At 42.2% G+C, this 16796-nt stretch overlaps 1 protein-coding gene across 5 annotated transcripts in view; it reads right to left on the bottom strand.

Moving 5' to 3' along the window:
• The window catches only part of MCF2L (MCF.2 cell line derived transforming sequence like), a 156319-nt gene extending 139770 nt beyond the window's left edge, over positions 1-16549 (bottom strand). For 2 of the 5 annotated variants that reach the window (XM_077173336.1, XM_077173337.1), the window contains exons 1-2: positions 16292-16548; positions 5145-5343 (exon numbers count right to left, since the gene is read on the bottom strand). In XM_077173336.1, the coding sequence (XP_077029451.1) occupies positions 5145-5322 (178 nt within the window). In that variant the 5' untranslated portion in view covers positions 5323-5343; positions 16292-16548. Of the gene's footprint in view, positions 1-5144; positions 5344-16291 lie in introns of all 5 variants that reach the window. The other 3 variants (XM_077173340.1, XM_077173342.1, XM_077173335.1) reach the window with 2 other exon arrangements.
• Positions 16550-16796: the final 247 nt, after the last annotated feature.

Below are 16796 nucleotides of genomic sequence, written 5' to 3'. Positions count from 1 at the left end.
GATTTTCTTATAAGCTCCACAGCAAAACACAACCAGTCTTTAAAGGGCAACCCACTGATACCAAGGAGATGAAGAAAAGTGCACAGCAAAACAAATAGCCTTTTCTGCCAAAAAAATTATGTTGAGCCCAGATCTATGTTCATAAAAAAAGAAAACAAATCCCAACTTCCCCCTCCTTGAGCATTGTGACAGATGCCACCAGGGACAACAATAGCTCCCAGCTACGTGCTGGACCTGTATCACTAAGTGGCTTGTGTATTATGGCTTAGAGACTCCTGCCCTAGTTGGCTTGTATTTAAAGGTAAAAAAGGTCATGGGCTATTTAGCACCTGCACAACTGAGAAGCAAACTGAGGCTGAGAAGTCTGTAATTCCCTTGCTGGCTGCATTCCACAGAAGATGTACCAATGTTAATGAAAGTACATTGGTGTCACACCCATGAAACAATGTGGTCTTCTTGTAGATGCCTCTGGAATTCTAACAAAGAGGAAATCTTCAATTGCCTCACATATTTTGGGGTTGACACTTTATTTTTTTTGTATATGCAAATAACCTCCAAGCATATAGAAAATACTCAGTATGATATTCATAGCCTCATTTTTCACATGTACCTTCTAGCTGTACCAATCTAGTTTGTAAGTTATCTCCTGCAAAGAAAACTTTTTCATAAAGTTGTTAGTGGAAGCATACTGCAATGTACACAACTCTGCCAATTAAAATAAAACTTCTATTAAGGCATTGAATCTGATAAAGCTTCTTGGAGAATATAAAACAGCTCCAAGAATCAAGGAACTTTCTACATATATTGCATAAATGAAAGACTTCTCTCCAAAAATGCAATGACACTCTTCTAGCTATCAATACAAGCAGCTTCAAAGAGACAGATTTCAGTTTCTTCATTTTTAATTAAGATTTTTAAAGGTTGCCTTGGTACACTATCAAGGAATAGAAAGGACTCGATCCAAACAGCATTAACTACTGTTTTTCTGAAGTCACTTAATTTGAAACCGTATACCTATTGTAACAATGAATCCCCACAATGTTTCCCTTGTACATTATTTTTGAAATCTTGTATTCACACAGTTCTGATTAGTGGAAGCAAAGGCTGAAGTTATACTAGGGGTTCTGAGTATAACTGAAGTTACCAGACATATAAGTGTTTAAGAGAAATGTTGTTTTTCCCCTCTTCTGATGCAGGTGATGAGTCATCAGTGATCTTGATAATGTAACCTGTTCCAATCCTGTTCCAGTCATGTTTCAGATGTATATAATTCAGTTAAAGCTGTCATCTTCAGTAATGCCACTGAGAAGTACCTAAAAGGGTGTTTATGTATGGAAAACAATGCAATTTAACATTTTGAGATGATCCCACGCACATTTCTTTCAAAGAGCATGAGTGTAACAGGTGAGCATTTCAAGTGCCTGGGAGTGCAACAGCTGATTTTGTGCTTTGCAGCACTGCTACAAGTGTTGGAATTGGTACATCACAGTCACTTTGCTGTCTTTCCAGCTGCCTTGTAATTTCAGATGCAAAAATGTCAACAATCAAGTAAATTGATAAAATGACACACATTTTATAACTTGAAATAATTTAAAAATATTTTCCTACTCCCTAAGTATGTCATGTTAGATAAGCTTGGATTAAGGAGACTTCAGACTTCAGTCAGTTGTTACCTGCATTCTTGGATTCTTCAAAACCTGGGCAGAGTCATGATAGTCCCTTACTTTTGTAAAAGCTTTGACTGTAGCACCCTCATGGCTATTTCCTACTACTTCAGCAATTACAGCTCCCAAGATGTAACACTACCAGATCTTGAGACCACCAGAAGTTTCCTCTGCTGCATCATGGCAGGAGGCTAAAAACCCTTGCAGGAAAAGATTATATTCCAAACAGACATGAACTGAACAGGGAAAAAAAAATCCAAACAAATAAAGAAAAGGCGTCAAACCATTTGAAGGGAGAGAGAAAATAAATATCAATTGCTGTATGTAAATAGGCCTCCAAGCACATCACTTCTGAAGTCCAATGCCACACAGGTAGAACAACAAAACAGGCACTGAGAAAATATAGAAATACTAAATTCTAATTTTTTTATGATTATTGGTAAAGACTCATTATTGCCTTCCATGCCTCCATTAATTCCAGTATCTTTCCATTTTTCAGGCTCTGCTGAAGACAGGAGAGGGAAGTCTGAATTACACACACCATTTGAATTGAGGCAAGAGGACACACAAGTTGGTCTGATGCTATGATGTTCCCATCTCACTTGTGCTCTACCCCAAGCTGAATTTTGCATGCTGGTTCATGTATTACTTTCAAGCTCAACTCTTAAAGCTTTCAAGATGCAGTATCTTCTCTCTGTGTGTGCACTCACAGACACAATGAAGACCTGATATTAATTATAACTTCTAGGAAGACACTGCAGTAAAAATATTGCTGTTAATAAAGTATCAACAGCACAGCAGATGAGTTCCTGGGGAGGGAGAGAGAATTAAAACTTCAGCAACAGCAACATATGGTTTAAATAAAAGCAGAAAGATGCTCTCCATCATACAGTATTATTAGTCTGCATGGGAAATTAACACCCCTCACATTTGCTTTCAGAAGTCAAAAATAAGAAGACAGAAGACTCCAACATTATCTTCCATGGCAGTATCTCTCTCTCCCATGAGAAGACTCTAAGGATTAGTTTCACAGAACAAGGCGCTATGGCTCCCTTCACCAACAGAAAAAACACTTCCTTGTTTTCTTGAAATAAATATTTGAATAAGTATTAAACCAGAGTAAAACATCTTCTCATTTTAAATGTTCATCCTGTTAGCTCTTTTCAGACCAGACTCTTTTTAGCAGTCCCTTGATAAAGTCAGGAAATCTTATAAAAATTGCATTAATTAAGACCAATGGTTTGTTAAAAATCAAACCCCAATAAAATATCCACAAACAATGATTCAGTCAATCCTCAATATTAGCAACAACAGTATTAAACATGGCACAGAAAACCTTTCATACTTCATTTACTACAGTTTATGAACTTTAGCAGAAAATTATCTACCACTAAGTTCCTCATGTAGTCTCTGCCTGTTTCTGGGAAAGCTCCTTTCCCAGTCTACACACTGCTGTCTTCAAGTCAAAAGAAAACAAACATACCTTTTTTTGAAAACTACATCCCACTTTTTCCAGGGATAAAGAGTATCATCATGTGCTTTGCAGTTTCAATTAATGGCTTGCAATTCAGCTGTCAGGCCAGACATAGATAAATCCCCAATGAAAAATCTGCTACTTCTCAGGCCAGGAAACATAGTTCAGAACCTCTTTCACTAAGCCTCATGTCCCTTTCACATGCACTGCAGTGATAGAAGGGCAGCAGCCACAGCTAAAAGATGAAATTAGCATAGTCAAGTATGTGCAGGCTAATATAGGCAGTCTCATGCTTATGAAGTACACCTCCAAGCTCAGCTCCTGGTCTGCCTTTCATTTCAATCCCTGCAGTTTACTAAGCTTCCTTTGTCGATAAACCAGTCAAGCACTGATTCACTGACACTTCAGCAGAGACTAAACATGCAGCTTTGAACCCAACACAGCTCTCCCCTGAATTTCTGGGGAGGGGAAGTAGCAATTTCCCATTTGTTGAAACCCTGTAGATGACACAATAGAGAACCATCTGTCCTCTGACTTCCTACTCCAGGGCTGCATTCCTGGGACTTTTTCGTATCTTCTTCTGCCACAGAAGCACAGTGCTGTAAGCCTGGCTTAAATCACTGAGATGGAATCAAGTACACCCAGCTCACCTATAGCAGTGGCTTGTTTCACTAGAGACTTCATTAAGAACAAGCTAGAGACTGCACAAACTCTTTAAGTAGTCTGTTTAATAACTGCCCCAATTAGGTCTAAATCTTCTCTGCAGGAATCAAGTCCACATTTTCTTGCTCCTATTCTATCAGTTATGGACAACAAGAAAATTGAAACAAGCAGATATTCACCCTCTTCTATAACTAGCACAGATCTCCACTAGAAAGTCAGAATATGTGTGATTTCCCTTCAGTTTTCTCTTGTAGTGTAGATACACACACCTTATTTCCACAGAAATCATATCTGATCAACCCTGACATCATCCTCTAGAATTACTGCAGGGTTTTTTGCATCTTTCCTTGTTGCCTTCAAAAGAAAGCTCGTTCTGGCTGAGACGTCACTGGTACAAAAGCAAAATGATTACTCTAATCACTGCTTCCTGTTAAGTCAGAGCAGACTATGAATCATTCTGCAGTAGCAACATCATTAGTTCATTCCAGCTAGGACAAAGGAGTCATATCCTGTTTTATAATTGTGTATTAAATGCAAAACTGTATTTTAGTGAATTCCACCTTTCCAGTTTTGGAACATCTTTCCAGCTTCGAGAGGTTTGCATAAATATATTTAGGTATTAAATTACCTAATTAAATTTAATTACCTTGGAGGCTTTATAAAAACATTTTTCAAAATGAAATGAAGATGTGTTAAAAAAGAGCAAATGCCATCAGGTGCAACTGCTAATCAAATTATAAAATTACTGTCCATGTGCACTAGTACCACAGAACAGCTTCTATTCATACATGAACTATGTGACAACCTCCTGCATGGGTAAATATAAGATCAGATGGTACAGACAAAAAAAAAGTATGCTTAATCCCAGCAACCATAAACTAGCATTCACTACAGTTTTCTCTGCTTATGGTCCACAGCAACTAAGTAATGTGATATGGTGCAGAGATATTTTTCACTTGCTTCTCAACAGTTTCTCAAAACTATGATTTTAACACTATAGGAAGGTGTGCAAATACCCAGTCCTTCCTACAGAAGGTAGGTCAGGTTTCTCTGGGATGGCTATTTTTTGCTAAACAATTAATTCATGGAATGATTTTAATTCCTTACAAGAAGCATCAGTCCTCCCAAGTGCAGGTTTTCACTGGCTGCTATTAAATGTTTGTTTTTGTGGTGACATCAGCCCCTTCCACTGAATACTCAGCTATTCCTTTTCCTGGGCTCCCTGTCCTACTCTCATTGTTAGAGATGAGATACAAATGCTAAAATTCTTGAAGCCATCCATCCTCTTCTTAACAGTCTGGCAGCCAGCCAGCCAGTTTCAAAATATGCTATATTTTTCTCACCTGCCATGATTTCTGTCACCTCTTGCTTATCTTGCACAAGCTGCATGGTATCTGACACCACAACCTGATGGCTGGTATCTTCTTCTTTCTCTTCATTAGGCTGATTGGCTGTTGCAAAACAGTTGCAGCTTCCAGTTTCTTTGCACAGGAGCAGGGTCCGATACCAATAGTCAGACATGAAAACTCTGTGAGCTGATTTCTGAAATAAAACAAACAGAAAATAATTTTCTGCAAAATATAAGGAAAAAACCTAGCTACTTGAAAGAAGGGGCTCAAATGCTAAGGATAACAATTGCATACAAATTATCATATCTTTGATTTTATTTGAAGAAAACATATGCAGCTTACAACAGTCATCCACATTATAGTACCCAAAGTAAAAAGTTTGAGTTCCCTGTAATTTCTCAAAATGCTTATATCAAAGGTCAGGAAGCTAACATTAAAAAAAAAACCAAACAACCCAGTATACAAGTATCAAATCACAGGTAATCTGCATAAAGACAAAAAAATCATTATCACTCTGTATTTTTCACAGAACAAGTCAATATTTATCTTAAAAGCCAAGTTTCTCTAAAGCCAAGTTTACCTAGGTGAAAGAACACACCAGAACATGGGTTATAAAAAAAGTGAAAGAAAAGAAATGACAAAAAAGGACAAGATACTTCAATTGCTTTTATATGGGAGGCTGAAATAACAGTTTGAAGTTTTCATAAACAAATTAACTGAATGAAATCTTGCCACTTGAAATCTGGCAAGAAGACCAGCTTTGGTTTCTGACACAGCACCCAGATCCTTCACTGCTGCCCTCTTCCTGAGCAGAAGGAAGCAGCAACAGTTGCCTTAGCCTAGAAGGAGCTAGAAATTACCAGGCTTGTTATATGTGTCTGCAGGTAAGAGAGCAGGCACATCCTTAAACACCTGCAAGCTTCTCAGTTTATGCCAGAGAACTACAGGGAAGTTTGTTTTTTAACATAAACAAAAATCACCCCCTTCCGGAAATAACTAGAACAGCATTAACTTGAAAAACTTTGTCCACATGAGGAAACATCTTAATCTTTCCAAAATGATCTTTCCTACTGTTAAAGGTAGCTGGGAACTCTGCAAAGTTGAATCATTGAACAGTTTGACTTACAAAGCCACAAAGCCCAATCCACCTACAACTCAATGAGGTTGCTCAGAACCCTGACCTTGAATGTTTCCAGAAATGGGACATCTACCACTTCTCTGGGCAACCTGTTCCAATGTCTCACCATCCCATTGTAAAACAAACAAAACCTCAAACAAAAAGCCCCTCCTTTCCTACATCTAATATAAAAGCAAACCTCCTTCAGTTTAAAAATATTACCCCTTCTTCTATCTCTAAATACCCTTGTTGAAAGTCCCTCTCTAGATTTCCCACAGGCTCCCTTAGGTACTGGAAGGTGCTGTAAGGTCTCCCTGGAGCCTTCTCTATTCCAGACTGAACAACTCTGTTGCAGTGTGATGCAATATCCTGTTTTAGCTATACCAGTTCCTCCCTCAGGTGTGCCAATACCTTCTCCCTTCCCCTTGCCTCCTGCTGAGAGCTGTCCGTCAATCAAGGGCATCGTCTGATTGGTGAAGTTCAAAAGATGCCTCTCAGCCCTGGGGACAATTGGGCCATCCAAGTGTCATTGTCCCCTGAGCCTTCCCCCCTCCTACCTGGTTGGTGGCACACCTACCCCTTCCCTCCCCCTCTCCCTGGGGCTTAAAAGACACGGGGACCATGCGGTCTTTATTCTGTTGGAGCTGTTACAAGATCCAGAGATCTGTGACCCTGGAATAAAACTCTGGATTAAACCCTCCGGCAGAATCCGTCTGCTTTTTCTCTTCACCATTGCCTAAAGCCTTTCCACCAGAGGTAAACCTGAGTTCCTGCTTGCCTGGACTTGTTCCAAGTGCCAGCTGCAACATCCAGCCAGCCAGGGGTGTCTCTGAGGTAAAACACCACAGCTGCTGCCTCTGGTCAGGCAGCAAGGGCCAGACGAGCCCATGCACGTTCCATCCGGTAATACTGAGATCCTATTCCAATGCAACTCCAACCATCTCAGCCTGTCCTCACAGGAGATGTGCTCCAGCCCTGTGACCATCTTCATGGCTCTCCTCTGGACTCACTTCAACATGTCCACATCTTCCTGATGTTGGAGACCCCAGGGCTGGATGCAGCTCTCCAGGTGGGCTCTCACCAGAGAGAAGGGCAGAATCCCCTCCCTCAAGCTGCTGCCCACACTGCTTTTGATGTTGCCCATGACCCAATGGCTTTCTGGGCTGCAGAAATGGCTGGATTGTGTCCAGCAGCACCTGGACACTGCCTCACCCACAAGCACACCCAAGTCCTTTTCAACAGGGCTGCTCCTGAGCAGTTCATTCCCCAGCCCAGATGGATATCAGTGGTTGCCCTCACACGCAGCACTTTGCCTTTGGCCTTGTTAAACCACACAAGATTCCCAGGGGCCCATTTCTTGAGCTTGTCCAGGTCCCTCTGGATGGCATCCTGTCCTTCAGTGTGTCAACAGCAGCACTCAGCTTGGTGTCATCTGCAAACCTGCAGGGAGTGCACTCAATCCCATTGTCATTAGTGAAGATATTCAGTAACACTGATCCAAATACAGACCCCTGAGGGACATGACTTGTCACTGATGTCCATCAGGACTCTGAGCCATTGACACCACCCTCTCTATATGACCATCCAACAAATTCCTCATCCACAGAACAGTCCACCATCAAATCCAAGTCTCTCCAATTTTGAGAGAATAATGTTGTGGGGCATCAAGTCAGAGGCTTCACAGAAGTCCAGATAAATGACATCTGTAACCCTTCCTTCATCATAGATGGCCACTAGGTTGATCAGACAGGACATACCTTTGGCGAAGTCATATTGGCTGTCCCTAACCACCTCCCTATCCTCCATGTGCCTGAGCACAGCTTCCAGAAGGATCTGTCCCATGATCTTCCAGGCACAGAGATGATGCTAATAGGTTGGCAGCTCCCAGGGTCCTCCTTTCTACACTTTGTAAAGATGGGTACAACGTTTTCCTTTTTCCAGTCACCTGGGACTTCACCTGCCATGACTTTTCAAACCATGCAGAAGGGTTTGACAACATCAGCCAGTTCCCTCAGGACTCTGGGATGAACCTCATCAGGTCCCATGCTTTTGAGCTCCTCAGGTGGTCACAAACCTGATCTTATCCTACAGTAGGAGAAACTTTGCTGCCCTGGTCCCCATTTTGCAGTTCATTTACTTGAGAAGTGTGGGAAGAGAGGCTGCCAGTGAAGCCTGAGCACCTCAGCCTTCTCCTCATCCGCTGTTACCAGTATGCTAGCCTTGCTTACCAGCAGGGTACACTTTCTTGGACTTTCCTTTTTTTGGGTGACATACCCATAGAATCCCTTCTTGTTACTCTTTGCATCCCTTGCCAAGTTCAGTTCCAGTTTCACCTTGGCCTTCCTCACCACAGCCCTACAACTGGACTGCATCCCTATAATCTTCCCAGGATGCCTGTCCTTGCTTCCCCTGTACTCTTCAGGAAATTGCACCACATCCAGAGATGGGTTTGCTCCCACTCTCCATCAGAAGGCATATAGGCAAGAAAAGTAATGGTCCAAATCTCCACGCACAAAGGACCTGACAGGCCTTTCCAAGTCCCTCTGGAAAGCACCAGGCCCAAGTAGGGGAAATATGCATCACCTTGGGCAAATTTAATGCTTTTTGGAAAAGAAACAGATACCTAATCTTCATTTGTCATGCAAGCATCAAAATCCAAGTGTTTCTAGCATATCTGTTTCTAGCTGCTGATTAAATTGAGTAAAAGAATCACTGCAGACCATGGATATTAACAACAGGTCTGCATTCTCTGTATTACATTTCAAAGTGTCAGTTATAGATTTGAACAAAGTAAAATCCACTTTAAAAGCCTTCTTAATATAAAAGTTTTATCTGTTTAAAAAAAGGCAAAAAAAAGACACATTATTTAGCACCAGATCCCTCAGGAATCACCCATGAAAAATAAAGTACTCTCTCTGGCACTTACTGCAATGCTTCAACAGAAGAGAATATTTCCAGATAAAACATCCTTCAAGTATTACAGCAAGGTGCACCTTCTCCCCAGTTTAAAGAGAGCAATTTTGTTTTATTTTAGACAACATACTGCCATTTCCTCAGTTCTCTTTGCCTATTTCCAGACTTTGGCTTTGCAGTGTTTGTCAGAGGATGGGTAATGGAGTTAAAAGCAAATTGCTCAACTCTTTCTATAGCTGCTGAACTGGACAGGTTCATTGCACACATCCTCCTTGTCACACAGAAAATGGCAAACACTTCCAGCTGTACTAATGCACATTCTGCTAGTAAATAATGTATGTAGCAAATAGGACACAGTTTAAGCTGCTTCTGCCTCTACAACTGTCTGCCATGTGCAGTGACAGGCACAAATGTGCACAGGGGGTTTCATTAAAAAACACTTCATAGCAATTCAATTTTTTTTTTAATTCTGTGGGAGCAGGGGGAATTCTTTCAATTACCCTTACATCTGAGACACTAAATAGATTTTAATTCTTAAAGCCACTTAGCAAAGTTTAAATTTCTCGCCAAGAAATGGGGCAAAGATGGGGAAGTCTTCTCTGTAGGAAACAAGAATCCCAGAAACTTAAGTTTTTCTCCCTTCTCCTGTGCAAGGTGAACTAAAAGGCAGCTGGATCTATGCTTCAGAAGTCAGCAAATTACTCTAGGAATCATTTTTTAAAATTTATTTGCTTTCTTTAAGGAATGGAAACACCTGAAGATTACCAGAAATAATTATATACAAACAGTGTATAAAGGTGTCTCTATGCAGTTAAAGACACACATTTATGACCTTAATCCTTAATTATTTTCTGATCCACTGACCATCTTGATTTTAAGAATGGTAATGTGAACTTAGATCTAACAAAAACACGGTAGGAACTCAAGGGGCAAAGAAGTTGGGGAAAAAATACATGAGGGCTGAGAGATAATCACTGTATATGTTTGTCACACTTCCATGAAGAGAGGCAGCCCACACATTCATAAAACTTCTTGACCAAGATTGCCTAGAAAAAGGGAAACACAAAAAAGAGAGGAAAAAAGAAACCCCAAAATATCTTAACTTTTCTTTTGGTTTATGAGCTAACACAAGATGTTCTAAATAGTCAAAGCATCCCTGATGGAGGTACCTCCTCTTGGATCACTGCAGTGACACTGAAGACACAAGTAGCTTTTCCTATTATTTCAAAGCATCCAAAGATAAAGTCATACCCTCAGCCAGCATAAAACTAGGCTGATACACCATGGAAAAAGTCCAAGACTGAAATCTCCTTTTGACATTTGTAGATCTGAACAACTGCTCCCAAACCTCAGTTTCATGTGCTAGAACCAATACTGCTTGAGAGTTTGAGTTTTCTGTTTGCTTTAAATTAGATTGCAGACATCAAAGTTGGTGAAATACCCAAGGCAAAGCAGGGGCAGAATCTAGATTCGTTTGTCAGGACACAAAGGCACTGGTAGACTTCACTGCAGCCAGGACCTCTCTATGTGCAGGCCCATGAGCTGTACTTAATTAATAATATTCTTAATATCTTTAATTCTTAACTCCACATTACTCCTTAATTAAGGTGCAAATGCTTCCTGAAACAATGCTTATGGAACTCAGACAAAAGAACAGTTTTTGAAAGCAAGAATCCTATTTCAATCACTTTGCATACACATTTCATTGAACTTCAGTTTTCCATCCAAAATCCCCCTTTAATTCAAGAATAGTTAATTATTATCTTCAAATGTAACCAGATTACGTAAGGCACACAGTAATCTCAGCAACTTAAATCCACATTCTGCAGCCACTTCACCAGAGCAATTAAACCCAACTCCCAGGGTCCCCATCACCCTCAATCCATGCACTGTTACTAGATCACTGTTGCTGACACATGATGTAATTTCTTCAGCCATTTCCCTGGTGAAGGGCATTATTTCTAGTCAGGTGTAACACAAACATTTAAATATATCTCACTTCTAAGACCACTTGTGTGATATTTTCAGATTGTCCTGTGAATTACCTCCCTCAGCATTTAATCAGTGCAGCGTTTTACTGTGCTTTCATCATTGTTCCATTTAAGTCACTGAGAAACAAAATGTATTTGTGTGGGGAAAACCACTAATAATTCAGCACCTACTAAGATTTCACACACTTATTTTCCATAGACACCATGACACTTAATGCCAATGCCCTTAAAGAAAAACTGTTTAATATCCAGCCTGGATAGCAGCTTTAAATGTAGTAATTCACCAAGATCAGTACATCCACTTCAACAGAGATAGCAGAGTCCAGATGATGGTGTAAGAGTTCATCCATGCAGGTCTCTGCAGGACAATTGGACTGAACTGGACACCAGTTTCTGTATAATAATATCTCTTTATTTTAGGATGGATTAAAATACACTGAATGATATTTTAACCTGCCAATATTGCTCTGGTGAGAATCTGATTTTAGGTGCATGTGTCTGTCTGCAGCATTCTTCCCAATTTTTATGCTTTGCAATGCTGGCCAGCCATTCTTTCCATCTCCCAATGCAAGGGGAAAGTGCAAAATACATCAGACACACATTATAACCCAGGTTCCTCCCATCCAAGATCAGATATGAAACTGAGATGTTTAAGTTAAGAACCTACTTGACCCAGCATTGACTTCAGCATTCCCTGGAATAAGAGAGATGGGCATCCTCTGAGGCTCATCAGTCCCTTACTTCAACTCCAGAGAGTCCAAGGCAACTGCAGATCAGCCTGAGTTTGGATAATGAAAAGTCCCACTTTTGTATACATTACCAACAGAGTGCCACAAAGAATGAGTCACAAAATAAATATTATAAAACACTTCAGGATTTCAGTAAAGTCTCTGAAATGACTCAAGTTCTTCCTATAGAGTATTGTATTTCTACACTCGCCCTTCTCCCAGGCCTTTTGCATTTTTTTCAGAAAGATGAAGATGAAAAATCAGCAACAGAGCCCCATTCTAATCTCTCTCTAGGGCATGCAGAATACCCTGACATGTTTTAAGACTAATTTTTTCTCATTTGGAATTGCAGTGTGATCAACATTTAACTTGAATACTAAGCAGTCCTTCAAGATAAAGGGTCTCAATTTGTATTTAAAAGCCTTTCACAAAGCATTAAAAGTCATTAACAGGCTGATGTAGAAAACACAAATTTCAAAGAAAATGCTAGACTGTTAAGCAAGAGCTAACCTGAGGCCTCTACAAAGGAAAAAAATCAAATGTGTTTCATAAGAGAAATGCTTTCTTATTTATTCAACTTTTCATCCTATAGGTAGCCACTCCTTTGAGAAATGCTTACAAATCTAAATGAAGTCACTCAGGTCTCTTCCTTCCTCCTTTTGGGGCAGAAAGCCATAAGAAGTTTTTCTTTTGTTAGTCAACTCAGAATTGTGCATTATATTTTAAGACCTCTAACAAGAACAATAAAAAGATAAACCTAGGATGACAGAGGGTAGCTGAGTTCCCAAGCCTTGAGCAACCTTCCCTACTGCCTAACTCTACCCACTGCACACAGGTACAGGAAGAGCTTCAAGTACTCAGCCAAATTCTCTTCCATTTCAGAGCTACAGGTCCAGTGCTCACCAAGCCACCCATGGACTGTTTGAGCAGAGCACAAGGACAAGGAAACACCAGCTCCATGCAGGAATGAAATGGGCTATGGACAAAGCAACTGGCTGCAAGCAACCTCACCTGAGCTGCATCTCATGTCCTACAGAAACCTGGACCTTATACATGCCACACTTCCCCTTTGCAAACAGGAAAAAATGGGGTTTTCAACTTTTATACAGCATGGAATTTGAAAAGTGGCTTGTTGTTCCTTTTGTACAAAGTGATGTCTAATGCTGAATGCAAGACTTCCATATTTTCAGTGAGTATAACCAAAGAGAAGTCAGTCTGAGAGTGTTAACGTAAGTGCGAGAAAACCTCCATATTACAGAATTCCAGTTGCCTAGGGATCATTATTAGTAAAAGCATAATTTTCTTAGCTTTAAAACTCCCACCAAACCACCTACATTCCTGAAAACGGAGCTTTTGGAATTAGATATCTAAACTTTTCCTCCTGCCCCCTCACACAGCCCCCACAACCCCAGCTTTCTTTCCCACTTATTTCTCTTTCCATCCATGAGACGTCAAATAAAATACTGGCCTGAACATGGTGTCTTCTAATGCAGCATGAAGAGCAGCTTATACTTCTCTAGAACAGTTCACTGTATCTATTTTCACTCAGATCACATTTCACAGATTTTTTCCAAGACCCCAGAGAATGACAAGCCAGGTTTCATTTTTAGATCAAGCCTGAAACACAATAGAAGCTGATAATGCTATACAGTACTCTGTGGAGAATGAGGTGGTTTTGTACTTGACCCCTTATTTCAAGGGGCTGACAAATCTCCCCTTGTGCAAGTTGTTGTCATGATAAATCCAAACTCCCATCACGCCCATGCATTATGCCATGCACAAAGCCATGACAAACACAAGATGCTGCCCACCAGAATGAGGACACTACACAAATCCCATTTGTTTAACTCAGAGGTACTTGTGACCAAGCACACAAATCCCAACTCCCAGACTAATTCAGTTGAAAGAAGAAAAATACATGCTGCTTTCTGAAGGTCAGGGAGTACATGGCGTGTTCTGGTTTTTAATTTATTTATCATGAGAACAAGCATCACAGTATTAGCAGTTTTCTCTTGAAATCAGAACTTGGAACATCTAAGACCTTTCTCTGCAGAAAGCTCCAAGGAGAGTGCCTTTGTTCAGTGACCGTAAAATAGGAGTACGTGCTCTGCTCAGCTTAGAGGACACAGGTCCCTGAGAGATCACTTGGGTCACTTCATACCACCAACTTGCTGACAAACATATAATAGGTGTCCAGTTTCAAAGGGCTCACAGAACATCTACTCCACATGTCCCTTCTCTTCCTCCTCCCACCCCCACCCCTCCCCAAACCCAGCTTGTGGCAGATCAAAAGCAGTTTGCAATAACCCATCAAGAAAACCCTCAAGACTTGTCGCTTCAGCACTCAGTCTTTTACCATCACACACACAGAAGCAAAAAAAGGCACGGCTGAGGTTTCCTAAGGCTCAAGAAACCTTCCCCAGCTGCCTGTCTACAGAGATGGAGAGTGCTGCCCATGTCCTGTGCCTGCAGAATTTGTTGAACATAAGTGCAAGGTAAAGGTAATGCTTTAGGAAAGAAGGGGTAAGTTCTCTTCCAATCTACTCAGAGTTAATTTCCTGTTAAGTAACCATGATGAATACTTCCTAATGAAGTTGTTATAGATTTACCCAACAGTGTAATTTTGTTAGAAACAGCAACTGGCAGCTTTAATTGTGAAAGGAGCACTGTGTTCGAAGTTTCAAGCAGATGTATGTTTTAAGACGATTAAATCTGGTAGCTATTTTGAAGCTCCTGCAAAGCCTCAACACTGCACACAGGTGGCTGCCTTCAAGACTGATTTTACAGACCTCCATCATTAAAAAAAAAAAAAAAGGCTTTTCCACACAACTTCTATAATTACTTTTGTACAGTCCAGTGCCAAATCAGTGAAGCATATCACTTCTGGAAGCCATCTGAAACCCAAGAATTGCAAAGTTCAACACAAAAAAAAAAAATCATGTGCATGACCCAGACCTCCCTACAGAAGGGATAAGAATGGACAAGAAGGTTGTGTGGCAGCAGCCAGGACCAAAACACAAGAAAAGGACATGCAACATCAAGTACAAAAACAATGTTCAATTCCCTACCCTACCACTGTGCCTTTATTAGACATGTGCTTTAGCACCCTCTTGAATTAGGGTCCACAAATGTTTTTCCTCTCTCCTCCTACTAAAATGATGCTTACTTCTGTTCAGAATAGCATTATTTATCTTTCAACATGCTAACTAAACTTGCACAGGGTAAGTACCTTTAATAAACACAGAGCCTGCTACTGAACGTTAAACTGACTGTTCCACTCCCCAAGCCAGAAAAGCTCTGTTTGTACTAATAAACTCCAAAAAGGACTTATGATTATCATTAAAAGGTAACCTACAAAAGATCTTTAAGAAAAAAAAAATTGACTTCTATTTATTTGCTTCCTGAGTTTATTTCTTTGCTAGTCACAGTCTCAGTCATTCTGAAATCACTAAATCAAACTGGCTCTATAAACGAAATAAAGGGCTTGCAAGAGCAAATAGGCTCTTGCCATTGCCAAGCCTATCGAGATAAAGTTTTAAATTCTTTTTCAAGGTTTTTGGCTAAAAATATCTTTAAATAAACCTTTATTTCTTGTTTTTAGATTACAAACACTTAAATATCTTTCCTCTTGTAGATACAAAAGAAACAGAAGTAAAAAAAAAACAAAACCCAAAAACACACACAAAAAACAAACAAACCCAAAACAACAAAACCATCGACAAATCTACAAACATAACCAGCAAATTTATTTTAATAGTCCAGCCCCAATGAAATACAAAGGGAAATAAACGCCACAAGCGGCAGAAACATCCTCTTTTATAGTCCCTGTGATTAACCATTGCAAGTAACACCAGCCAACAACACCCCGCATCTAGAACACCTTCTTCATACCGGAGGACCGCTTTGTTTCTCCAGTTTGGGGCTACAACTGGGGGATGTAATTCGGGGAAGCAGCCCCAAGGGCACAAGCCCGGCTGGAACCACGGCAGGGCAGGGGCAGCCGCGGCTTCCCCCACGCCCCTCAAAGGAGAGGGCATCCCGTGCCGAGCGCCACGTTTTTCATTTGTCCGCTCGTTTGCAGGCAGGTTACCGTGCTTGCCTTTGTTCGGCTTCCTCCCCCAGCCCGGACCCACCGCCGCCGACACTGAGGGGGGCAAGCCAGCGAGGCAGGGAGCGGCACGGCGCCCGGCAGGGCAGAGCCGACACTGAGGGCGGCAAACCAGCGAGGCAGGGAGCGGCACAGCGCCCGGCAGGGCAGAGCCGAGCCGGGGAGCGCCGGGGAGCGCCGAGCGGCCGCGCCGCCCCTCACGCGCGGCTGCCCCGGGGTGCGGCCCGGCCCGGCCCCGCCGCCCCGCCCGGCTCCCGCGGCCATGAGGCGCCCGCCTCACTCACCTCGCCGCCCTGCCCGCAGGACCAGGTGGCCGCTGCCGCCGGCGCTCAGCAGCTCAGCCGGGCGAGTGGGGCAGCGCCTCCCGCCGGGGCCCGCGGCACGGCGGGGAGGGAAGGAGCGGGATGGGATGGGATGGAGTGCGGGGGAGGCGCCGCCGGGCCCCGCCCGCGGGCGGGAGGCGGCGGAGAGGGGCTGCCTTTTGTCCGGGCTCCGGTCCTCGGCCCGGCACCGGCATCCCCCGCTCCGAGCGGGCTCCGTGGGCGGCGGCGGGGCGCTTTGTGTGGCGGGCTGAGGGAGGGACGGGAGCGCAGGGCTCGTCCTCGTCCCCGCCCCGGGCGCGCTCACCTCGAGCACCTGTCAGGGCTGGGAGGCACCGCCGCTCCTCGCCGCGGGCCACAAAGGACAGGTGCTCCCTGTAGGGTAGGGAGGGCTCTCTGCAGTGAGGGCTTTGTGTGCCTTTCTCAGTGAAAAGTGGTTATTTCCAGGAAAGCTGTTGCTACCTGTAGG

Source organism: Agelaius phoeniceus, chromosome 2, assembly GCF_051311805.1.
Source record: "Agelaius phoeniceus isolate bAgePho1 chromosome 2, bAgePho1.hap1, whole genome shotgun sequence".
Classification (NCBI taxonomy): domain Eukaryota; kingdom Metazoa; phylum Chordata; class Aves; order Passeriformes; family Icteridae; genus Agelaius; species Agelaius phoeniceus.
Note: the sequence above shows the minus strand (reverse complement) of the source record. Positions and strands in the feature narration are given on the sequence as shown.